The sequence below is a fragment of the Sinocyclocheilus grahami genome, unplaced genomic scaffold (genome assembly GCF_001515645.1).
Source record: "Sinocyclocheilus grahami isolate Dianchi unplaced genomic scaffold, SAMN03320097.WGS_v1.1 scaffold364.1, whole genome shotgun sequence".
Taxonomy (NCBI): Eukaryota; Metazoa; Chordata; class Actinopteri; order Cypriniformes; family Cyprinidae; genus Sinocyclocheilus; species Sinocyclocheilus grahami.
Window position 1 is genome coordinate 53894 of NW_015505543.1, and position 26919 is coordinate 80812.

At 36.9% G+C, this 26919-nt stretch overlaps 1 protein-coding gene across 1 annotated transcript in view; it reads right to left on the reverse strand.

Annotated features, from left to right (window-relative positions):
- LOC107549160 (utrophin-like) overlaps nt 1-26919 on the reverse strand; it is a 250359-nt gene that overhangs the window by 13477 nt on the left and 209963 nt on the right. The window contains exons 57-60 of the mRNA XM_016230150.1: nt 13003-13179; nt 7144-7182; nt 6785-6850; nt 3369-3434 (exon numbers count right to left, since the gene is read on the reverse strand). Coding sequence (XP_016085636.1) covers nt 3369-3434; nt 6785-6850; nt 7144-7182; nt 13003-13179 — 348 coding nt within the window. The remainder of the gene's footprint in view (nt 1-3368; nt 3435-6784; nt 6851-7143; nt 7183-13002; nt 13180-26919) is intronic.

The window sequence follows — 26919 nt, forward strand, 5'->3', positions numbered from 1 at the left end:
TGTGTGTGTGTGTGTGTGTGTGTGTGTGTGTGTGTGTGTGGTCATTCACTCTGGTTCAAAGCAGCATCCTAGTCATACTGCTGGTAATAAGCTTGTATTCCAGCAGTCTTATGAAGAGATGGCAGCATGAACCCGTGCATAGATACAGTACATGACACTGAATTACTGTGTGTATGTGTGTGTGTGTTTGTATCTGCTACTGGAGCTTCATTTCTTTGATAAAGATCCGCAGCGCGTCTGATTCCTCTCATTGCTGCCCTCCGTCCATCTCTTTCTATTCATTCCTTTTATTTCTTTTATCAGCAGAGAAATGAAACTTCAGAGTTTGTGTCCCTCACTGCTCCAAACCTTAAAGGGCTCAGATGATGGAAAACAATACTTTTTATTGTACCTTTTCTGAAACAGAGCTCAAGACATACTCAAATACTTACTCATTCTCAGAACTTCCCCACGGTCCACCAAGATCATGTGTTAAAACTAAAGGCTTGTTCACACCGGGACGAATATCACGCGCGATTATCGCCGACGTTTAACGCTTCATGACTAAACAAAGGGCGCCAATGTGAGTGTGCACACGACGCACAAATCGAGAGGCATAAAAGCAGAATTTTTTTAAAACACCTCGGCCTCGTTTTTTTGGTTTGACGCACTGCGTTAAAAACTGGCCAACCAATGAGATCGGCGCTTTTGTTCATGTGCCTGGAGCTGCTGAAGTTACAGTAAAACACAACTTGGTGGCGCTCAAGCACAAAACGGTCTTGCCAAGCACACACTGATACCTAACGACAAAGAGGAAGTAAGTAGACCAAGAAGACGCATCGAGGCCAGATGAATGTAGAGCTGCTGGTCTCATTGGTGTCTGAACATAAAGGGCTTTATGACAAACGTGACAGCGACTACAAAAATCTCGATAAGAGGGAGTTGTTATGGAGAGGAATTGCAGATCAAATAGGATTCGATGTGTTGGTATTTCTGTTTTTCATTAAGCGCCATCTAATGTCAGGGAGTGAATTTGCAAGTTCACTCGGCTCATCGCCAGCGAAAATCGCTTGGGTATGAACACAAAAACACGTCGAAAAACGTCCTGGTGTGTACGAGGCTTAAACTGCAAAAATGGCTCATTCAGAAATCACAATCTTTTAATAAGCAACACATTTTTGAAATCATGGTTTTTTTTTTTATAAAAAAACCACCCTCTTTAACCACACATTGTCTGAGTGAGTGATAGTTCACCTATAGTCTCACATTCTTGAGACTTTTTGACAGATTTATCATTGTCTATGTATTATTGTATCTGGTGTTTTTATCTCATCACATTTGATGTAGACTACAAACTCGGATAGATTTAGAAACAGCAATCAATTGCAATAGAGGTCATTTACATATAAAAGTCTGGTCGTCAGACTTTATTTAAGGACCAATTCTCACTATTAACTAACTATTGAATACGAATTTTGCCTCAATAAACTCCGTTTTTGCTGCTTATTAATAGTAAGGTAGTTGTTGAATTTAGGTATGAGGTAGGATTAAGGGACCTAAAATATGGTCATGCAGAAAAAGGCATTAATATGTACTAATAAACAGCCAATATGCATGCTAATCAGCAACTAAAGTGTTACCAAAAGTCTTAAAGGTAGGTACAGTAGCAAATTCAAAGGCCATGAGAGAAGAAACTAAGAAGCTGTTTTAATGCAATAAACCTTGACGAATCATGCGTTGGATAATGTTTTTAGTGTAAACATATCCTCCGGCTGCTCTCTCTCAGTTCAAGAGTTTGAATAGGAGTCCATTTCATACTCATCTTTCCCTAATACACTCCATCTCTCTACATCGCTTTGTCTTTGTTTGACTCTCTCTCGGGCAGCACTGAGACCTGAACGATCTGATTCAGACTCCACCAGCAGCAAAGCAAATAAGAAACATGGCAGCATTTATATGGTCAGTCAGACTGAAGGAGACAGTTGCTGAATTTACACAATTCAAACCCTAGCAACCACTTGGAATACCTTAGCAACCACATATCGCCAGCTTAAGCAGTTACCCGGTATGTGCTTGCAACTGTTGTCTACCAATTTATCTAACTTTTACCTTCAAACTTCAAGCTCTTAAATCATTTTCAACATTCAGTAAAGGTTTTGTCAATTTACCGATCAAAATTTTTAGTGTTGAACTTACATTTGCCATTTAGTTTTTTAAATTTGTTTATTTTAAATTAATAACCCAGTCAGAATTAATTTAAATGTATAATAGATTATCTGAATAAAATTAAATACAATAAATCAAAATATTTACAAGTAAATTTGACTTTTTTTTAAAAGTTATTTAATAGTTATTTTAATAACTTTTATTTTTGGATGCGATTAATCGCGATTAATCACTTCCAAAAACAAATGTCTACCAATTTATCTAACTTTTACCTTCAAACTTCAAGCTCTTAAATCATTTTCAACATTCAGTAAAGGTTTTGTCAATTTACCGATCAAAATTTTTAGTGTTGAACTTACATTTGCCATTTAGTTTTTTAAATTTGTTTATTTTAAATTAATAACCCAGTCAGAATTAATTTAAATGTATAATAGATTATCTGAATAAAATTAAATACAATAAATTAAAATATTTACAAGTAAATTTGACTTTTTTTAAAAAGTTATTTAATAGTTATTTTAATAACTTTTATTTTTGGATGCGATTAATCATTTGACAGCACTAATTTTGACAGATTAATTCTTATTCTTCTCCGAACATCCTAACTTTGAAGGTGCTCAAAACATTATTACAATGATACGGCTTTGTTCACACATACTGTAAAATAAAAACAAAACTTTCCCCAATGTCTTAAAGGATTTAATAACTTTTATTTTTGGATGCGATTAATCGCGATTAATCATTTGACAGCACTAATTTTGACAGATTAATTCTTATTCTTCTCCGAACATCCTAACTTTGAAGGTGCTCAAAACATTATTACAATGATACGGCTTTGTTCACACATACTGTAAAATAAAAACCAATGTCTTAAAGGGATAGTTCACCCAAAAACTAAAATTCTGTCATCACTTACTCACCCTCAAGTTCTCTGTTGAGCACAAAAGATGATTTTGGAAGAATGTTCGTAACAATTGTTGGTAGGAATTGGCTTCCATATTATTGAAGAAATACCATGGAAGTCAATGGCTACAGTCAACTGTTTGGTTACCAATATTCTTCAAAATATCTTGTTTTGTGTAAATGATGACACAAATTAAATGTTTTGGGTGAACTATCCCTTTAAGCTAATTCACCAGAATTTCACCAATGTATTCAGCTCAAGAATGGTCTCTAAATGGAAAAAAACCCCTACATTTCCAGTAAAGAGTTTAGAGACTCACATGCTTCCGGTGGCCGAGCTGCTGTCGGTGGGCAGAGAGCCATTGGAGCGCTCCATCTGTGCCAACCTGAACGGACAGAGACCCAGATCAATTTAACAATATCACACTGTTTATTAGCATTAAAATAATGCAGCATATGGATTTGTGGACCTCTGAGGCTCTACTATGACCGAGCATGTTTAGTCATGTGTTGGGTGATGAATGAGAATATAAAACTATAAAAATGCCAATTCAAAGTATGAGTTCTGGTCTGGCCATGCGGGTTGGACACCACCAATCGAAGCTCAATACTGAATAACTCCGCATCGTAGGTAGTGCTAGTGTAAGGAGCTTTACTTTCACACACATGCCAACCTGAACGGACAGAGACCCAGATCAATTTAACAATATCACACTGTTTATTAGCATTAAAATAATGCAGCATATGGATTTGTGGACCTCTGAGGCTCTACTATGACCGAGCATGTTTAGTCATGTGTTGGGTGATGAATGAGAATATAAAACTATAAAAATGCCAATTCAAAGTATGAGTTCTGGTCTGGCCATGCGGGTTGGACACCACCAATCGAAGCTCAATACTGAATAACTCTGCATCGTAGGTAGTGCTAGTGTAAGGAGCTTTACTTTCACACACACACACACACACTCAGGACTGAAGACTCGTCCCAATGGATTACCGTCTCATAGAGTTCCTATAATGGGATTGAGGCTTCAGTCGTAGTCTATATTCACAATCCTATAATAACTGCCTGTGTGTGTGTGATAGTGACATTGAGAGAAACTAGCTGACGATGAAAATCCATTTTCGAGTATTTACGGGTAGAAGGTCAGCGCTGGAGGCAGTTGGTGCATTTGTGCATGCATAGTAAGTTTTTTTTTTCTTTGAGCAAGTGTAAATCGAATTGATACGCACCTAATATACAGTATGTGGCAGCAGATTGAATTGGCTTTGGCAGAGAGTCAGAGGTCTAAGAGAGCATGTGTACGTTTATACTGCTCATGTGTCACCGCTCTCATTTGTGTGGTGAGGTATTATGACAACATGAGGGCAGCTGATCTTATTATACGCTTACAGCACTGAATACTGTAAATACTAACTCTAATGAAGACAGAGAATGTGAAATTATTCAGAAATTACAGAACTTGTTAATACTTGTCATTCTCAAACACAAATTTTTACATTTAGTATTAATTGCTAATAATTACTACAAAAAAATATTGCAAAATTTGTACTAATATTAGGTATTAATTGTGCTAGGGCAGAATAAGGCCATGTGCAGATATATCGTTATTAACTTGTGTACAATGACAAGAAATAAAACAGACACAAGTCAATAAAGTGCTGTTATTTCACTGTCCAGCGGTCATGATTTAATTGTGCAATTTCTGTATTGCATAAGTTTTTAATATTTCTCATGGACATTTAATAATTTTTGACTTTTCAGTGTGAGTTAAATCTCCTTTTTGGTGCATTTTACCTGTAAAAGAAAACCTGCTTAATAATTATACACACTTGAGTGTGAGGCATTTTTCACTTCCAGCCCTGGTTAACAATTATTTATCACTTACAAAAGATTAAATACAAAATGAATAGTAGTTATTAAGATTGATGTGGTTTGGAATTGGTAAAATGTGCTTGGAAAAAAATACAACCATAATATCAACATGCATAATAATAATGCATGCACTGTGTACACACACACACTCAGGACTGAAGACTCGTCCCAATGGATTACCGTCTCATAGAGTTCCTATAATGGGATTGAGGCTTCAGTCGTAGTCTATATTCACAATCCTATAATAACTGCCTGTGTGTGTGTGATAGTGACATTGAGAGAAACTAGCTGACGATGAAAATCCATTTTCGAGTATTTACGGGTAGAAGGTCAGCGCTGGAGGCAGTTGGTGCATTTGTGCATGCATAGTAAGTTTTTTTTTTCTTTGAGCAAGTGTAAATCGAATTGATACGCACCTAATATACAGTATGTGGCAGCAGATTGAATTGGCTTTGGCAGAGAGTCAGAGGTCTAAGAGAGCATGTGTACGTTTATACTGCTCATGTGTCACCGCTCTCATTTGTGTGGTGAGGTATTATGACAACATGAGGGCAGCTGATCTTATTATACGCTTACAGCACTGAATACTGTAAATACTAACTCTAATGAAGACAGAGAATGTGAAATTATTCAGAAATTACAGAACTTGTTAATACTTGTCATTCTCAAACACAAATTTTTACATTTAGTATTAATTGCTAATAATTACTACAAAAAAATATTGCAAAATTTGTACTAATATTAGGTATTAATTGTGCTAGGGCAGAATAAGGCCATGTGCAGATATATCGTTATTAACTTGTGTACAATGACAAGAAATAAAACAGACACAAGTCAATAAAGTGCTGTTATTTCACTGTCCAGCGGTCATGATTTAATTGTGCAATTTCTGTATTGCATTAGTTTTTAATATTTCTCATGGACATTTAATAATTTTTGACTTTTCAGTGTGAGTTAAATCTCCTTTTTGGTGCATTTTACCTGTAAAAGAAAACCTGCTTAATAATTATACACACCTGAGTGTGAGGCATTTTTCACTTCCAGCCCTGGTTAACAATTATTTATCACTTACAAAAGATTAAATACAAAATGAATAGTAGTTATTAAGATTGATGTGGTTTGGAATTGGTAAAATGTGCTTGGAAAAAAATACAACCATAATATCAACATGCATAATAATAATGCATGCACTGTGTACACACACACACACACACACACACACACACACTCACACACACACACACTTACATGCACACGAGCACACATTTTTTACTGAATATTATGTGATGTCTTTGAATTACCTTTATACGTTTTTCATTCTTTATAAGGTGACATATTTACACATTACATGCACTTACTATAGTAATAACAGTAAATGATGCATAATTACAAGCAACTAACCCTAAACCAAACCTTAATTCTATCAGAAGTACACGTAGTTGAATAATATTACATAGTACTTAGTGTACAGTTTTAAAATGTTCTTTATTGGCATTGATGGTTCCATGAAGAACCTTTAACATCCATGGAATCATTCCATTCCACAAAACGTTCTTTATTGTGGGGGGAAAAAAACATCACACTAAGAAAAACAGTTCTCTTAAGAACTGTTCACTAAAGGAAACCTTATTCTTGGGAGTGTAATTACATTGTAGCAACATCTCCTTAAAATAAAGTGTAACCACAAATTGTAACCATTTTTTCCCTAGCAGTACAGATGCATGCAGTTAATTTGATAATTCCTTTGACATTTACGTGATTGACAGCCCTAGTTTTTACTAGTCACACATCTGTAACTATGCCATTTCTTAAATGACATCAGTGTGGTTTGTGTACTGTAATGTCGGCAGTGAGATATACCTGCTGGCGTATTGCCCTATCCGTGAGTGTGTGTCGTCATGAGAGAGTTGTGGTGATGGGGAAAGCCTGAAAACATAAACACACATAAACAAAAGCACACTCCAAAATAATCAACGACAAACAGAACTCTAAACATGAAATGTGTCTGATGATCTACAGTGAAGACCAAGTGTTATTGGGATGGACGAACTGAGGAAGAAGGTTAGAGGAAAAATAAAAACCAAAAAGAGTTGGGATGGGGGGGGTGGGGGGTGCAGGTGGATCTGCCATTCCGAGCATGCATTGATGTGAGCGGCATGCTGTGCTGAGGAAGACGAGGAGAGGAGGAGGAGGACTGAGGGTTGACTGTTGATACTCACTCGTACTGCTCCGGACACATGCTGATGAGAGTGACCGGACTGCAAGAGGGAGGAAGAAAAACAAAACCAAGGGAAAGGAGGGGGAGTGGGGGGAGGGGAGGGAGGAACAGATTTGTTTAAGGTCAGAGGTCACACAATGTGGAGGTCAGATCCACAAACAAGGATGTGGAGGTGTTCTGGCTGACATACTCCTCCAGTACTGTAGGGGGCAGTGCAGAATACTGAGAAATACTGGATTTATTGAATGACTGACAAATGATTACCAAAGTGTAATATAATGAAATTTTGCCATCATTTACTGACTGTCATATCATACTAAATCTGAATGACTATTTCTCCTGTGGAGCAAAAAGAGATATTTCGAAGAATGCTCAAGCTGCTCTTCTCTACATACTGAGGGTTCATATGTTGTTTACACGACAACAATGTATTAAAAATGAAAAAGTTTTTCCTTTGTTTTGTTTTTTTTGTGTATAGACAACGATATTGTAAAAATGTATGTATTCCCATTCACACGCATCCGTGAAAACGACTTAAAACGCAGTATTATGCATGCCAGGACAGGAGTTGGCGATGTCACATTATAAAGAGAAACGATGCTAACCCGTAATGCGCATGCATATTTTCACAAATTTGTGCTTTTGCAGTTTACATGGAGACGATAACAGTATTGTTCTCTTTTTCAATAGTCTGTGCTATCAGGCCCTGCAAAACACTGCTGTCATGTAAATGTTTTCATTGTTTGGAAAAGAGCAGCATGAACATTCTGCTAAAGGTTGTGTGGGTTTAAAACAACACGAGGGCGAGTAAACAATGAATTTTTATTTTTGGGTGAACTAACTTGAGCATGTTATTTGCATTTCTTTTGCGCGCACACAGAGCAACATTCGGCCTCAGAACTAGGCGGATCAGATCTCCAAACCAATCTTTAATCTTTCATTTATTTTCATTCCATTTCAGTGCCTTTTCAAGTGAAAACTTGCTGTTAATCGCTTATAGCGCAAAGCGCGAAAGATCAAACGCTCTGCTCCGCCTCGACAGGGACAAGTTTAATCTGCTGGAGAACCCTAGTGAACTTCAGTGTCTCTTGGAGATGATGAAAAGTGTCATTGTTTTCTTTTAAAGAAAACCATATAGCAGATGAGACGATAATTGCAGGCTGGGGTATTCAAGGCTAGATCGGTTCATGTTTGTCTTTTCTGCGAAAGCAGGGGCATTCCCATCTGTCACACTGCAGGACCGAGGCATTTGACTCTTTCTCACAACTGATGTAGCGTCAGAGGGTGATGTGGAGACGAGAGGTCTAGGATGAGACCCTCAGAGAATGACTTACAATGACTTTCGTTTTATGTAGGAAGGTCAGCAAAGGCCAGAAAAGAGTTTTTCTTTTTAATAATGTTTAAAAGTTGTTCGAAAGAGCAAAAGTCAAGATGAAACGGCTTTCAGAGCTCATTTAACTTCTGTAATGTGACGCTCCGAGAGCGAAACTTTTATCCATCAGGAAGTGAGTGGATCACGAATGACAAGATTTTAGTAAGGCTTTATTACCAGCAGCTTAAAAGATTATTTGGCTGTTGGTTAAAGTCAACATGAAATGAAAATGCATGTTATTCTAAATGCATGTTATTGAGCTTACTGAATGATTAATGTATAGGTTTATCAAGCAATAAGCCCCGTGAAGCCGTGGTTTACAGTGAATTTATAACAGCTAAGGGGCGTTGTTAGATGCGAAGTGGAGTGCCTAAACCCCCTTAGCTGTTATAAATTCACTGTAAACCACGACTTCACAGGGATTATTGCTTTTATAAAACGGTTATTCCACATACGTAGTAAGGTTTCACAAACTAAAACAGAGCAAATAAAGTGTAATGATAATAAAAACATTATTCTTCCGCCAAACAATGTAGTTCCTCAGAACCGGTTGTGGCTGCAACAAAGTGGTTGTTGAGCAACACACAGAAGTAAACGAAGGTGTGTGTTTATAGAATAATGTACAACAGCTTCGAACGCGGCTCAACCAATCAGAATCAAGCACCGGAACTATCCGTTTTATAATTCATTTTTTTGGACAAGATCTCTTCCAGTGAAACATCGCCACTTTATAGCTAGTAACCTGGACAGAAGGAAAGCTGCTTCCGTTTTTACATTTTGATGAAAGTGATTTTTGTATGGAATAATGTGCGCTGATAAGGGATCGTAAGATTCACGGATTCGCGTCGATGCATCGGCATAGAAGTTAACGGTGCAATGCATCAATTTAAAAAAGTGTGCATCGGACACAAGTTGGCATTTTTATCGTGATGCATCGTTTCTAACATATTTGCATTGGTAAAAAACGATTAATTTATATAAAATTATTAGCAGATGTGTTATACTTTTATTATTTTGAAAGTGGGGCATATCGCATCGGCCTCAGTTATGGAGATGCACATCCCTAGCGCTGATGATTTGTTTGACCACGGAAGCGTATTAAGAACATAAAAGAGAGTCTATTATGATTTCATGTTGACTTTCAGTTCGGCTGAAGAGGGAGAGATATGAGTCATGTCAAAGATAAAACGCTCCAGTTATCTGGGCTGTTAACTGGCTGGTTTGGAGTATCACAATGTACAGAGCGCTGGACTCAAAGTAATGAGGGATTCTGTAAATTAGTGCTGACAGAGTCAACAAACACGGGCTCGCTAATAAAAAACGGTCAATATCCCCTGGCGCTTCAGAAGTTCAAGAAAACCAAACACTGTGCGCTTTCATTTGGCTTTTGGAAAGCGCTCTGAATATATTTCAAGCACGGTCATCACTCTTTGTTAAATCTGACACGTGGCAATGGGGTTTACTCATGCTGGTGCACACCGCAGCACGCTCAGAAACCTGAAAATCAAACGTTCTGCTATCACCGACGCTCAGATCGGCTGAACGTCACGCTAACGTGGAACGACAGGAAGCCTGTGCAGCGCGAGCAGTCATTTCGGATTTATAATCAGCACCAACTGAGGAAATGGGTCATCTGCAGTTCCCTGTCATTTAGCAGAAGCTTCTTTCTGACACAAATTCACGAAATGGTCCCACTGGAAAACCAGAAGTGCCTTAATCAACGGTAGTATGGAGATAAGGCGGAAGTGGGAACTGCACAACTCTTTATTTTCTTGAATTGGCCACACTTTGGCTCGGTTCCAAAAACACTGAACTGCCTGGGGCGGCATTTTGAGACATCATACAGTAGGCACGTTCCCAACACGGAGGCAAAAGACAGGCTGCATAATCGCGCTGCCTTCCAAGATGCCTTCTTTTGTTCAAATTCTAAGCCGGCATCGCATGTATCTTTAGCGGAAAATGTATTGCGACAAATTCGGTGGAAAAAAACCCATGCAATTTGGCAGGCAAAATGAGAGAAATGTTGATTATGGGCCCTTTTCACATTCCCAGGGTTCTCGGCAGCAGAAGTAATCATAGTCGGGTAAATGTCTATAGTGGTGAAAGGAAACTACAACAAATATAATTCTTGCATTTCCATTTGCCTCAACAGCAAAAGAAAAACAAATCCACAATTGCTTTACTTAGCATTCTTAATGGTGTCACTGTTGTATTAAAAACACTCCGATACAGCAAGTTTTCTGTAATTTAATGCCAAGGTAAGACATCACAAAGTATAGTGTTACATAAGTATAGTGTTATTTCTTTTAATATATAAAAAAATTGCTCGATTTACAATTTACTGAGGAAATGCATCACCGTCCGGGGTCCAAAAGGGTCTATTAAATATAATTAATTATAAAAATTTAATGTGTGTTTGCTGTTTTTAATGCATATTATACTTTAGCATTCTGCTAAACTAACTATGCCATAAACTTGAATTTGTTGAGTTTGTTCAACTGAAAGTGAGAGATATGTGACCTATCTTTGTTCATATGCTGCAAATAATCACTTAACTCTTTCCCCGCCATTGACAAGTTATCTCGTCTTTTTACAAGAAAACGCTTCCCCGCCAAAGATGAGTTTTTACGGCTTTTCTTGTTTTCACTGTTATACACTTGGGGGCGCTATTAAGCATCTTCTGAAGGAGTACAAAACCTCCCGAACAAAAACACACGTGAACAGGACGGAGAAACGAGCGATCTCTTATGTAAACAGATGCATATGAAAAATAATGCGATTATCAGCAAAAGACAGCATATAAATGAAAACTGCATAATGTTACGGAGTAAAATGTTGATCCAGGAAGTGGTATACGTCTGTGCAAGCTTTGACGGTATTGATGGAAGCGATTTACTGGATTTATGCTTTGATAAATACTGAATATTATCCAGATGTAGTTTTTGATAAAAATGAGATTTTCTCACCTTTTTGATCAAATGTATGCAGTTTTTGTAGATAAAAAAGAATGCTTTAAGCTAGAATAAAACATTTTTTTTTTTTAAAGCAAGTAGCTCTGATCTTTATTTTGGTGTATTGCATATTCAAATATTCATACAGCAAAATATACTGGAGGCCATCAAATTTGAGTGAAAACCATCAAAATTGCTGGCGGTGGCGGGCAACTTTTTTCAAAAATGCTGGCGGGGAAAGAGTTAAGAGGTTCTACTTGAGTTATGATAATGCCTTAAAGGGATAGTTCACCCAAAAATAAAAATTGTGTCATCATTTACTCACCCTCATTTCATTCCAAACCCGTACGAGTTTCTTTCTTATGCTGAATATAAAATAAGATATTTTATAGAATGTTGATAATCAAACAGTTGATGGTCCCCATTGACTTCCATAGTATTTGGGGACCAAACAATTGTTTGGTTCTTCAAAATTCTTTCAAAATATAAATGACGACAAAATTTCCATTTTTGGTGAACTATTCCTGGTGCGTTTACGTTTCTTTCTGCTCAGTGTAATTTTGCGGGTGAATTCCAGTCATTCTAATAGGAGCTCTGCATAAGGCTGGAGAAGATTCCTACGCAAATTCCGTGCATCATACATCGCTACACTATTGAAATAGACAATGGACCTTTTTTTGCACACAAATCTGACACACCTTCAGAAAGTCGGCAGTAGAAAGCAAGACACAACCTTCTAGGATTGGGAAAAGATCACAACCAGCTGGACTCTTTAGAGTACAGAGTGGATAATCTAATTAGAGTGTTTAGAATCTTCTAAACGAGTACAAAACCTCCCGAACAAAAACACACGTGAACAGGACGGAGAAACGAGCGATCTCTTATGTAAACAGATGCATGTGAAAAATAATGCTCAACGCAGCACAGGCCTCTACGTAGAGGATACATTGCAAGATATATCAACATTCCTGTACAGACAGAAAATCAGCACTATGAAGCGAGACGTGTTGACATGATAAGATTTGAACAGCAGCTCTGAGCAGACACAGCCTATATTCAAGGTGTCTGAGGCTTGATTACTAATGTGGCGTATCATTCAATTCAAGTTGGAAATTCAAACCCAATGCGTGGAAACCAACAGACTTTGGCAGAAATCAAAAGGCCAGCTGTCACCACCGGAGAACCATTTTGAAGCAAATTCAATGATTTCTTACAGGACTCCACACTAAAAACCTGTTTAGCAAAAACTTGACATACAACTACTTAAAACACAGCAAATAATGACATCTCAGCATCTCAGTTTTTAATAGTCCAATGTGTTAGGCCTTGGCATTCCTGTCTTTCAGGACTTCTACTCAGAAAAGAAGTCAGTCGCCATTCTTCACACTTCTCAATAGTTCTTCAAACCTTGCAATGTGAATAAGCTCAGTGCGTGAAGGCTGTAAAAGCTCTCCGGGTGAAGACAGAGGTGGCAGAAAGCCAATTCAAACAATTGCAACACACAGAGAACGATTTTATTCTCTTTCAAGATGCTTACGTTTCCATGTTGTCTCCTTCGAGGACCGTCTGGACGGGCAGGTATCCCAGGCGAGGGTGCTTGGCGAAATACTTCTTTGAGCGGAACTTGTTTTTTAAGACTTTGGTGAAATCTCGCATGTCTTCTCCTGAGGTGGTCTGAAAATGAGAGGCACACAGATGATGGATGAGGAAGTAGATTTACTTTATTAACAATTGTTCAAAGCATCTTTAATACAATTAAGGCTGAATCACCAGTGGTTTGAACCTCCAGTATTAAACTTTGCTGTGTAGGCGTTGGCAGAACATATTTATGGGTTGCACTCTGAATCTTTTCTTTACCAGTTGTTTAAAGAACAAGGTAATTTACAGCAAGTATTATTCCTCTCGTCAAAATAAAACCCAACCAAATGTACAATTACATCTAAAATACTGTTCAAAAGTTTTGATACTTTGTAAGAAAGTTTCTCACCAAGGCTGCATTTATTTGATCAAAAATACAGTAATATTGTGAAACATTATTACAATTTCTAATAACGGTTTTCTATGTGAATATGTGCAAATGTAATTTATTCCAGTGATGTAAAGCTGTATTTTCAGCATCATTGCTTCAGTCTTCAGTGTCACATGATCCTTCAGAAATCGTTCTAATATGCTGATTTGATGCTCAGGAAACATTTATGATTATTATCAATGTTGAAAACAGTTGTGCTGCCCAATATTTTTGAAGAAAGTTTTATCTGACGCACAGAAAGTTAAAAAGAACAGCATTTATTTGAAATATAAATCTTTTGTAACATTATAAATGTGTTTACTGTCACTTATGATCTATTTTTTTTTGCATCCCCAACATTTTGAACAGCAACGTACATCTACCGACAAACAGATGCATGTTCTGGTATTATAAGAATGAAAACCTAGAGTTGTATCTACTGTCTTAGAGACTCATAAAGATCAGAATATCACAGAGACTTGGCATTGAAATCTTCTATCTGGGCCAGAAAGCCAACTACTTAGAAACCATCCCAGAACACCCTAGCAACCACATACAATAGCAAAGCCTTGGAAGCCATCCAAAAGGTACAGCTCATATTTCCTCTAATTAGGTGACATCCAAACACACACTTGCATCATTGCTTTGCTAACAAATGGGAATTGCGGCTGAAGGTTCTTTACATAGTATCTCTGACCTGAAAACACAAGTTCCCACTCCTTTATATTTAGAACGGCCTAAAATTAGCAGCAGAGGTGTTAGCAGACACAAGCAGTATGCACACACATGCGTTTTAGGTCAGTTTGAGTGAAATGCAGTATAATGAGAGCACACAGAGCTCATTAGCTTCTTTCTCTCAAGCACACAGATCCAGCACATCCAGACTCGTCTCATTCTCCATTTGTCTACTGAGCCGAGCGAGGTGTTTCAGTCCAGGATTGCTCTGTCTGCGACTCAAAGTCTTCCTAATCTGGACATATTCGCCAACCAAATCGTATTTCTGCTGCAGACTGGGAGACCAACCGAGTAACAAGGATGTGACAGCCCATGCACTACAGAGGGATTCTGTCTCTTCAGTTCGGTCTGCTAAACTCTCCAATCAAACCAGAACTTATGAACTTCAGATCTCATGACCACTAACAGTTCAACACGGAGGCTGAAGGATAGAAAACCATATTATAAAACGGAGAGTTCCGTCCTTGATTCTGATTGGCTGAGCCGCGTTCGAAGCTGTTGTAAATTACTCTACAAACACACACCTTCGTTTACTTCTGTGTGTTGCTCAACAACCAATTTGTTGCAACCACAAACGTTTCTGAGGAGCTACATTGTTTGGCGGAAGAATAATGTTTTTATTATCATTACACTTTATTTGCAAGGTGTTATTTTGTGAAACCTTACTACATATATGGAATATCGTTTTGTAAAAGCAATAATCCCTGTGAAGCCGTGGTTTACAGTGAATTTATAACAGCTAAGGGGGTTTAGGCACTCCGCTTCGTGTCGTAACAACGCCCCTTAGCTGTTATAAATTCACTGTAAACCACGGCTTCCTGGGACTTATTGCTTTATTTAATCACAACAGCCAATTTCCTTATCAGTGCATTATTTATTTTTTTTGCTTTCCTTGTTTTTTTTGCAATTTGTGTGAGAAATATCAGCCACGTCTCAAATCTCATATGCAAAATAGACTAATTTAGTGCAGAAATATATATATATTTTTTACCCAATAATGATGTGAAACATGCAAATGTATTCCAAACACCAAGTTATATGTAGAATGTAAGCTGGAAGCCAGATTTTCTTTAAATTAGGACTTAAATCTGTGTCTTTTTCTCACATAACTATCATACGCATCTAAAGACTTTGAATTAGGGCTGTCATGATATCAGATTTTCACTATACGATTATCATGGCCAAAATGATTCATAACAATAACATTACTATAATGGTTTCAGTCAAATTCATCAGAACTTTGTTCATTTGAGTTATTGGGCCAATAAATCACATTCAAAATACGAGTGTGGAGAAATAGTTTGTTGCTATAACTGTACAAAATCATTGATTTTCCATTTTATGATTAGCAGCAACCAGCATTAAGTTGCAATACTGCCATCTGGTATGTTGGAGGGTCAAACAGAGTTACTGGTATTAGCCTTTTTTTTATTTACATTTTTTATAAGATAATTTATACAGTATGTGTAGTATATCAATATTTATAATTTTTTTTAAATATCATGGTTTTCATCAATAATGACATATTGCAACAAATATACAAGTCTTGTATGGTGCAGTTGTGGTGCTTTTTTTGAGCTTGATACCCCAAACCTACACACTTTCAACTGGCCTCGTTGAGTAAACATGAGCAGACAGAATCTTGTTCTCAAAATGGCTTGAATCAATTGGGTTTTCACTGTTTAAAAAGAAAAAAAAAATCAAACAGACCAATATAATAAGCAAGTAAATGTTAATAAATGGTGTTTTTCCATGTTTAGGTGAAGCTTTCCTTTTAAAAAAAAGCACGAGTTGAACACAGCACATTACTCATTTACTCTGACACTGGGCTAAAGAAACACTTTGTATCCCACAACTAATAAAAACCATATCACAACAAAAAGCAATATCACCACAATGAAAAAGCAATAAAGGCGTAACAGCCCAATCGAGGGCCACAAAAGCACATTCTGTTCAATATTGATCTTCTGTTCTACGAACGCTGATGACAGTATGCTGTTGAATCGGAGGTAAATTTGTTTTATTCTTATGTGTGTGTGTGAATGTGTTTCTAGAGATACATCAGTTTGAAAGGAAATGAAAGGCATTGTCTTCCTGTCAAGATGAAGGCGTGCGGACATTTCACAACTGCTGGTGGTCTGTGTGATAGAGGTCTGACAGGAGTGATGAATTCAGGATTAATGCTGCCCCGCTGGACGCCAAACCAAAAAACAGAGCGAGCCAATGACTGGAAAGAGATGATGGAGAAACAAGAGTTTACGTCCAAACAAAAAACAATAAATCGGTCACTTGATAACATTGAGTAGAGGCTGGTGGGCTTCAGAAAGCAGTTTCTAGCTCAGTGCTGTCAACACAATCTTATTATAAAACTGTTAGTTCTGGTCTAGTAATTTAATAGGCCGAGCGTGGTTGTCTGTGCACTCAAACGTTTCACTGAATCACTTTTCTCAACTAGAATTACAATTCTATAGCTCACAACATTGTAAACCATTTTTTGAAACAAAAAGAGCCGGCTGTATTGTGTGTTAAATGTCACTCGATATTAACTACTTCTTTATAGAACCGCTGTATAAAAGTAATATTGCACTTGTGATCGATATTCTGGGGCCAGTAGTATTTTATGTGATGCTTCATAGAACAGCACCAAGAACTTATTACAGAACCCATCCACATGGAGGTTAAATGCTTTGTTCAAAGTCACAATAGTGGCTCAGCCATTTCTGTAATGTTTGAATATGTGCATATCCCAATGAATCTGGTATGTTGGAGGGTCAAACAGAGTTACTGGTATTAGCCTTTTTTTTATTTACATTTTTTATAAGATAATTTATACAGTATGTGTAGTATATCAATATTTATAATTTTTTTTAAATATCATGGTTTTCATCAATAATGACATATTGCAACAAATATACAAGTCTTGTATGGTGCAGTTGTGGTGCTTTTTTTGAGCTTGATACCCCAAACCTACACACTTTCAACTGGCCTCGTTGAGTAAACATGAGCAGACAGAATCTTGTTCTCAAAATGGCTTGAATCAATTGGGTTTTCACTGTTTAAAAAGAAAAAAAAAATCAAACAGACCAATATAATAAGCAAGTAAATGTTAATAAATGGTGTTTTTCCATGTTTAGGTGAAGCTTTCCTTTTAAAAAAAAGCACGAGTTGAACACAGCACATTACTCATTTACTCTGACACTGGGCTAAAGAAACACTTTGTATCCCACAACTAATAAAAACCATATCACAACAAAAAGCAATATCACCACAATGAAAAAGCAATAAAGGCGTAACAGCCCAATCGAGGGCCACAAAAGCACATTCTGTTCAATATTGATCTTCTGTTCTACGAACGCTGATGACAGTATGCTGTTGAATCGGAGGTAAATTTGTTTTATTCTTATGTGTGTGTGTGAATGTGTTTCTAGAGATACATCAGTTTGAAAGGAAATGAAAGGCATTGTCTTCCTGTCAAGATGAAGGCGTGCGGACATTTCACAACTGCTGGTGGTCTGTGTGATAGAGGTCTGACAGGAGTGATGAATTCAGGATTAATGCTGCCCCGCTGGACGCCAAACCAAAAAACAGAGCGAGCCAATGACTGGAAAGAGATGATGGAGAAACAAGAGTTTACGTCCAAACAAAAAACAATAAATCGGTCACTTGATAACATTGAGTAGAGGCTGGTGGGCTTCAGAAAGCAGTTTCTAGCTCAGTGCTGTCAACACAATCTTATTATAAAACTGTTAGTTCTGGTCTAGTAATTTAATAGGCCGAGCGTGGTTGTCTGTGCACTCAAACGTTTCACTGAATCACTTTTCTCAACTAGAATTACAATTCTATAGCTCACAACATTGTAAACCATTTTTTGAAACAAAAAGAGCCGGCTGTATTGTGTGTTAAATGTCACTCGATATTAACTACTTCTTTATAGAACCGCTGTATAAAAGTAATATTGCACTTGTGATCGATATTCTGGGGCCAGTAGTATTTTATGTGATGCTTCATAGAACAGCACCAAGAACTTATTACAGAACCCATCCACATGGAGTACCCTGGGGTTAAATGCTTTGTTCAAAGTCACAATAGTGGCTCAGCCATTTCTATAATGTTTGAATATGTGCATATCCCAATGAGCTTTACATAGTCTGTTTTTCTAGCGGTGGGAATCTTTTGTCACCTCATGATTTGATTCAAACTGATTCTTAGGGTCGCGATTCGACTCAAAATTGAAGTAGTAAGAAAAAAATACAGAACTTGAATAATCAAATATAAAACGAAAACGCTGCATGGTCTTCAATGTATGAATAAACTATAAACTAATTCTAAATAAAGATAGAAATGTGATTGTCAAAAGTACTGAGTTTTACAACTCTTTTGCTTTAGACTATTTACAAATGTTAAATCTTAAAATGTTAGGGTTAACCTTGCATCTTTCTGGGGGGAAAAAATGCAGCGATTGATATGTAGTTTATTTATAGTTATTTTCAAAGCTTCAATGTACTGTCAAAAAAACCTTCATTATTGTTTATTTAATTCTAACAAATAAGTTCTTGTTAAAAATTAACCAAAATTAAAAATATTTTGCTTATAATTTCTGCACAGGAGAGACTTGGTGTTGTTTCCAAACAAAAGGAAATATATCGGTATCGGCCAAAATGAGTTAAAAAATATCGGCATATCGGATATCGGCAAAAATTCAATATCGTGCATCCCTATTTACCAAAATCTCTTTTTATTTTTATCAAAAAAAGAAAGAAAACAAAATATTATTGTGGACTGCTGTGCACGCCTCTACTATGCAAGCTTTCATGTGTGCGGTTGCCAGATATCAAGAGTTCAAATCCTCGAATCAGAGCTTCTCTGTTACACTGATACATTTTCTGCCCGGTGTTTTGCTTATGCAATCTGGCATCCATGCGCACGCGCTCGCTCCTCATTGCGGAAGCGCCGCTGACGATGATCTGAAAACTAGAGTTTAGCGATTTCCATGCGAGATGTTCATCTTAAATGAAAGTGTCATTCAGTCAAGCCAGTCTGTGTGTTCTGTCATGAGATCTTGAATATTTTGTTTGCGATTGTTGTTGCTGAATAAAAGCACTTACTCAACCCAACCCTCTACATTGCGAGTAAATCACTCGCATATGCGACTAAATCTACACTCTGGGCGACTAAATGACGTCTAATATTAGCCAATGGCTAATAAATTCTCAGATTTTACTCGCCAGTGTGTGAGTTGGAGGCTAAGTATAAGTTTAGCTCAGATTTATTTTCACTCGCCGAACACTCTCTGACTGAGCGGATCAGAGTTTCACTCTCCGCCAAGCGATCTGTGCTGTTTTTCAGTTCATCTGAAAGGATGTGCAACACACCTGTATTTATCGTATCGTAAACTCTAGTGTGAAGCGCACGACTCTCCGTCGCTTTGTTTCACACACGCAGCGAGAGAGAGAGAGAATTGATGCGCTACCTATGCGCGCTACATGTAAACGATATTCTTTGTTGTATTTTTCTGTCAAAATAATGGAGTTCCTTTGGAATTCTTCAGCTTTTAAGATCTACCGCTTTCTCCGATAGTAGGCGGGACTAATGCGCAAACGGCAATCTCATTGGCTGGCGCTCACCTATTATCGTCCCTGTTTTGATTTCAGCAAATCAGTTCGAGCGAACGCACACAACCCGATTAATATTCATGAATCTAGTAGCTCATTAATCCTTGGTGCGTTTTATATTGTTCTTATTAGTAGAATTCATATCATTATCTTATCAGTATTTTTAGTTAGTTTTTCCCCAATTTTTTTATCTAATCAGTATTTTTGTTAGTTTTTCCCCAATTTTATTTATTTTTTTACAGAAACACTGAATGACCAAAAAAGCACCACCACCAGTCCGAAGTTCAGTTAAAATGACTAATATGCATTCATGCATGGGTATCAAGTTTTAATTCTAATTACAAAAGTTCTATCATTAAATAATATTGATTATCTTATTATAATGCTTGACTGACTGATGTTAAGAGTGTACTTTCAGATATTTATAAAACTGTGCCATTTAAAAAAAAAAATATATATATATATATATATATATATATATCAGTCTGGTGAGTAAACTAAAAAAATGTACTAGCCCATGGCGATTCAATTGCCAAGGTGTTCGTAGAGGGTTGCAACCGCTGTTGAGTAACAGAGAACATAGGATATTGCAATTTGGAATGATTGGAATTACTATAAAAAAAATTCACTGTTATAATATTTTTCATTTCTTTTTACCAGCTTTAATAATGTACACCTCTTTGAAATTAATTTATACAATAAATAGCATATAATAATAAATCAGTACGCTAGATGAGGTTATATATATACATATATAAAAAATAAATCTCCACAATCTACTGATTTGTTCTTATTGGTGAAAGTGAATTGCCTGAAATGCAAAAGTAAATTTCTCAAATGACAACAATCTAAAACTAGACTAAAATGCTCAGACATTTCATCGACTAAAGCTTGACTAAACAGAACAAACAGGACAAGGTTGACTAAATAAGACAAATAAAACATACATTTGAGACAGGACTAAGACTAAATTAAAAATGGGTGCCAAAATTAACACTAGAAGACAGTCAGTTCCCCTCAGAGATACATTCATATAAACTCCCACCCCTAACTGTATCGCAATTCGTTTTACATCTCAACCGATTTGAATTGTCACATTTGTATCGACTTTCAACTGGCTCAGGGTGCATCCTTACATCCCTAGGTTTGAACCTACAAACTTCTGTTGAACCACTTTACTACACCACACAAAAAAAACAACTTAATCTGGAGCTGAACCATCTACTGGATGGACAATACTGCACTCAGCCATCTATATGACTAATGAAAAGTTAACATTTCTTCGCTTAAGTGCCAGTTAAAATGGTTTTTAAGTTGTATCATTATTCAGTCTGATTTCACTGGATTTGCACGGAGTCAAAGAGAGCAAAAATAAATTTGTTTACCTTTTGTCACGCTGATGAATGACAGCGACAGCTTTTCAATTTCACGCTCTGAAACTGAACTGTTGAGTTGAACACCTTAAATTTCAGGTTTCACAGAGCTTGTGTTGTGGAGGTGGGAGGAAATCCTGCTAATAGATCAAGGCCCTCTGAGTTTTAACTACTCTCAAATTCGCCTGCAGCGGTGGAGGAGAAACTAACCTTCGCCATTACTCTCGTACCGTGAGCTGCTGCTCACCAACCACACATCACAGTCCCAGCTGGATAAAAACTGAATAGATGTGCTGCTGACGCTAAGGCTCTTCCAAAGAGTAACTAGCAGGATTACATCTCCTATGAGATACGATTATAAGGCAGCATGTGTCCTTCACTGAATTAAAAATATACTTTATACACAATATTTGTACAGAGTACTGTGTTTTCAGCTTATTGCAATATTGCTAGCTTAGCTTATTAGCCACAAGCTAATATCAAACCCTATACCTGAAATCAACCACGAGTCCAATCCTCAGTGTTTCGCATGAGAAGTTGCCACCTACCCAGCTAACAAAAACATATTTGATAGGGTTCCCATTAAGTTATGAAAACATTATTTCTGAATTTGAGTCTTGTTTTATGCAAATGTTAGCAAAAACATTAACGGAACGCTCTGTTGAAAACATTATGGGAATGTTACTTCTGAATGTTTGCTTCGAACTTTCTGAAGTAGTAATAGGGCCCTATGATTTCCACAATGCGGAAAACACAGACGGAATCGCGGAATCCAGTAAAAAAACCCAGAATTTACTGTATAACACTGAATGTCACGGAATTTGTCAAATTTTGAATGGACTTATCAAAAGTAGGTCAGTAAACTTAAATCAAAATGCAATATGGACTAGTGTCTGTGAATATTAAGCCACAAAAATACTATTTAAATATGAATTCTGCATGTTCTGCATGTCTCTGTGTGAATGAATGGCACAGATGCACAGTTTTGTTTACTATACACAGTGTTTTCAGCACTAAATGAGGACATAAATACATGAACATAACCTTTAGAACTGCTCTGAGTCCCTTTGTGAGCATTTTGCCATTTCTTTTGAAAAAAACAAAACTATCATCATATCATATACAAACAGAAACGTAAAGATCTTCACAGCCTGAAACTGAACTGTTGAGTTGAACACCTTAAATTTCAGGTTTCACAGAGCTTGTGTTGTGGAGGTGGGAGGAAATCCTGCTAATAGATCAAGGCCCTCTGAGTTTTAACTACTCTCAAATTCGCCTGCAGCGGTGGAGGAGAAACTAACCTTCGCCATTACTCTCGTACCGTGAGCTGCTGCTCACCAACCACACATCACAGTCCCAGCTGGATAAAAACTGAATAGATGTGCTGCTGACGCTAAGGCTCTTCCAAAGAGTAACTAGCAGGATTACATCTCCTATGAGATACGATTATAAGGCAGCATGTGTCCTTCACTGAATTAAAAATATACTTTATACACAATATTTGTACAGAGTACTGTGTTTTCAGCTTATTGCAATATTGCTAGCTTAGCTTATTAGCCACAAGCTAATATCAAACCCTATACCTGAAATCAACCACGAGTCCAATCCTCAGTGTTTCGCATGAGAAGTTGCCACCTACCCAGCTAACAAAAACATATTTGATAGGGTTCCCATTAAGTTATGAAAACATTATTTCTGAATTTGAGTCTTGTTTTATGCAAATGTTAGCAAAAACATTAACGGAACGCTCTGTTGAAAACATTATGGGAATGTTACTTCTGAATGTTTGCTTCGAACTTTCTGAAGTAGTAATAGGGCCCTATGATTTCCACAATGCGGAAAACACAGACGGAATCGCGGAATCCAGTAAAAAAACCCAGAATTTACTGTATAACACTGAATGTCACGGAATTTGTCAAATTTTGAATGGACTTATCAAAAGTAGGTCAGTAAACTTAAATCAAAATGCAATATGGACTAGTGTCTGTGAATATTAAGCCACAAAAATACTATTTAAATATGAATTCTGCATGTTCTGCATGTCTCTGTGTGAATGAATGGCACAGATGCACAGTTTTGTTTACTATACACAGTGTTTTCAGCACTAAATGAGGACATAAATACATGAACATAACCTTTAGAACTGCTCTGAGTCCCTTTGTGAGCATTTTGCCATTTCTTTTGAAAAAAACAAAACTATCATCATATCATATACAAACAGAAACGTAAAGATCTTCACAGCAACCCGTCAAAATAAAGGTTCGGTTTAACTTGAAGAAACTGTGACAGAAATAAATTGCTTAACATAATAATAGTACTACTACTAATAATAAAATTACTATTAAAACATTATTTTAAAGAATATTTACCATTTTTGTTTTACCAAAAAATATTTACAAGATTTATTTAGCATAAAAATGTAAATGCACAACACAATATTTCTGAAAAAAATTTACTAAAATAAATCAATAAAAAATAAAACATAAGGCCTTAAGAATTAAATTTTTGTTAAACTTTTTAATAAATTGCTGTTAATGTGTGTAAATTTCATGATTTCTCTTAATTAGACATGCTTTTTGATTAATAACATTTAATTTAACCATTAAAACAGAGTCTAGAAAAATGTAAATGGGGAAAAAAAAAACTGATTCTTAAAAAAAAAATAAAACTGGAAAAATGGAATTTGGAAAACAAATAAAACATAATTTTGGAAAAAAAAAAATCAAACAGATAACATGGGGCCCTACAGTAAGCAGTGATGTTTCTAAAACATTTCCGAAAAAAAAAAAGTTCCATGAATGGCATATAAATAAATGTGCTAATATTCCATTAATTTCACTGGAAGAACGTTTGTTCGCAGAAATCACTTTTCAAAAACTACAACAAACGACTCGTTTGGACTACAACCAGGGTTTGAAATTAACACCCGCCAACCCGCCAAATGCGGGTAAAAATCAGCTGTGGCGGGTAACGCTGTAAAATCACTAGCCAATTTGGCGGGTTACTTTTCGTAAATTGTTCACTCATTCATTTCTTGGGGAAGTTCATGCAGGTCAAATCTGTGCAGGTTTAGCACAAATACTGAACTCGTGAGACATCATGACACTATCGAGTATATTGCAAAAGCTAAACAAAACACTCCTACAGAGGCGTGCATACGCGACGTGATGAAGTCAGGTTAGAGTAGACCAACATAGGCTTTAGTGCGCGTGCGCTTTTATAGTGCGCTCTTTCGCTGCATGATTCAGTCTATTAATATGCATTAACAATGATCACATACTTCAAGATAAGGAATAATTTCAAATATCAGTATTCAACATTTCATGTTTAAAATATCAAAACATTATTTATGCATTTGTAACTGCAGGTTAAAGCATTCCACGTCACTCTGAGCTGCATTAACATGTGTAAATGCATCTAAATGCCGCTTCATATGCAACTTCTGCAAAGATTAATTTCATTGATACTGATTAATATATAATTATAATTATTAGAACTGACTGATTAAATGTTAGAATTTGACTCAAAAAATGGCTTTATACAGGTAAGAATGCCCATAAAAGTTAAAAATCAATTTAAAATGATTGGAAAAGATTAATTTCTATCACTGCTGTGAACTGACCACACAGAATATGAAGAATATCAAAAACTTTAGGAGTCAGCTGTCCACAGTAGTCCTTAAGATATCAAGCTCAATAACACACTCAGCAAAATATCGTCTAATTATCTTTATCGATAAAATCACAGAAAATATTGAGATATAATTTTTTGTCAATATTGCACACCCCTAGTACTGACAAAATGATTTGCAACGGTCGCTTTGTCACGCCCAGTGTAGACGGCCTCAAAGTGTTGGTGTATTTCTGTCTTTTTTTTTGGCTAGTAGAAGTTATGAATGGCCGGTAACTTAAAAATTTAGTAGTCAAATTGGCTGGTGAGTGAAAAAGTTAATTTCAATCCCTGCTTGTAACATTAAGGAGCCGTTCACACAGAATGCGTTTTTTCATTCCAATGTGCTACTTTTCCATTGTTTTTCTACGTAGACACGTGTAAGATGGATGCATATGACCATTGTTCTTGCGTTTTTGCAGCGTCTCATACATGAGGACTGCATTTTTTTATATGCCATGTCAAGTTAAAAGAATTTCAACTTTTACATGCAGCTCCGCTCATCAATGTCAGTTCCAAAACAGTGGACCAATCAGAAGAGCCTGGAGGCAAGCATTGCTAGCTTTGTTTACAGTAGCAAGTAGGCATGGCAACATGGCGGAGGAGGCACTCTGCACTGTGCTTTTTATAAAACCATTCCTGAGCATTGCGTTAGGGCTGCACGATAAATCGCAAGTGATATTTAACGCGCATCTTGTCAGTAAAGCCGGTTCTTTAATCAGCGGTAAATCTCCATCACCTGTGGGCTTTCACATTGAGCAGTATTAACTACTCAGAGCCGTTGTTCACTGACAAGCTGCGCAAAACCACGATCATATTTTGTGCATGTTTTGCGCAGCTTGTCGGCCATTACAGAATGGCTCTACTGACAAGATGCACGTTAAATATCGCATGCGATTTTTCGTGCAGCCCTACACTGCGTCTCATGTTTTTAGACACAAAGACGCGTTCTGTGTGAACGGCTCCTAAGTCCATAAAGTGTGGACCAAGTTGTTTAGTCATTTAACATTCAAGTAACAGTCCACTTTGAATGATCTAATTAAACTTTTAATAGACACAACACATTCATTGATAGGACAGTCAAGAGAGGGGAGAAAGGTAAGAGTGAGGGGTGATATCGCTTAAGCCAAATTTTATTTGGTCACTCACACACACTATATTCCTGCTAGACCACAGCACCAATTTACAAAAGCACTTGTAAAAAGTCATTTGTTGGCACAGAGGGAATACCGCTTAACCGCAGCAAAATCACAGTAATGCAGTCTTTTGTGGATTAATGCTTTAACAATTAACAACTGTTAATCTGCCAAACAACTAATTACATTTGCATGGCTTTGTTTAACGGAATAACGTCCGAGGATTATTTTTTCACAGGTCTCAATAAATCCAGCTTGACTGACTCGGACTTTATTTTTCTCCGTTTCTCTCTCTCTCTCGTTCCATTCAGTCTTCTCTAGCATCCATCACTGACAAAACTCTTTCCGTATCTCCTCCGTCAAACGTCCGACTGAATCTCTGCCTCAGAGAGAAACACCTCAGACAACGAGATGGTGTGGTCTGATGCGCTCAGTCCTCCAGAGACGGAGGAGGCTGTCAGTGTGGCTTAGCCAAAGATGCTAAATATGGCAAGATTATCAGTGATACACGAGCATTATGTATGTATGCATGACATTTGAAAAGGTCAGCACCTATTGTGACAGGAGCACACAGTGGCTGTTTAAAAAAACACCACGGAGGCTGTGAATAGGGCTGTCACGATTCTGAAATTTGGCTGACGATTAATTGTCTAAAAATAGTCACGGTTATTGCGATTAATTGTCTGGTTTTGGGCTTTGTCGATTATGCCGATTAATTGTCTGGTTTTGGGCTTTGGCGATTATGCCGATTATCACGATTAATTGTCTGGTTTTGGGCTTTGGCGATTATACCGATTAATTGTGGTTTTTTTTTTGTGTGTGTGTTTGTTTTTTTTTACTTTGGCTTTGGCGATTATGCCGATTATCACGATTAATTGTCTGTTTTGGGGCTTTGGCGATTATGCCGATTATCACGATTAA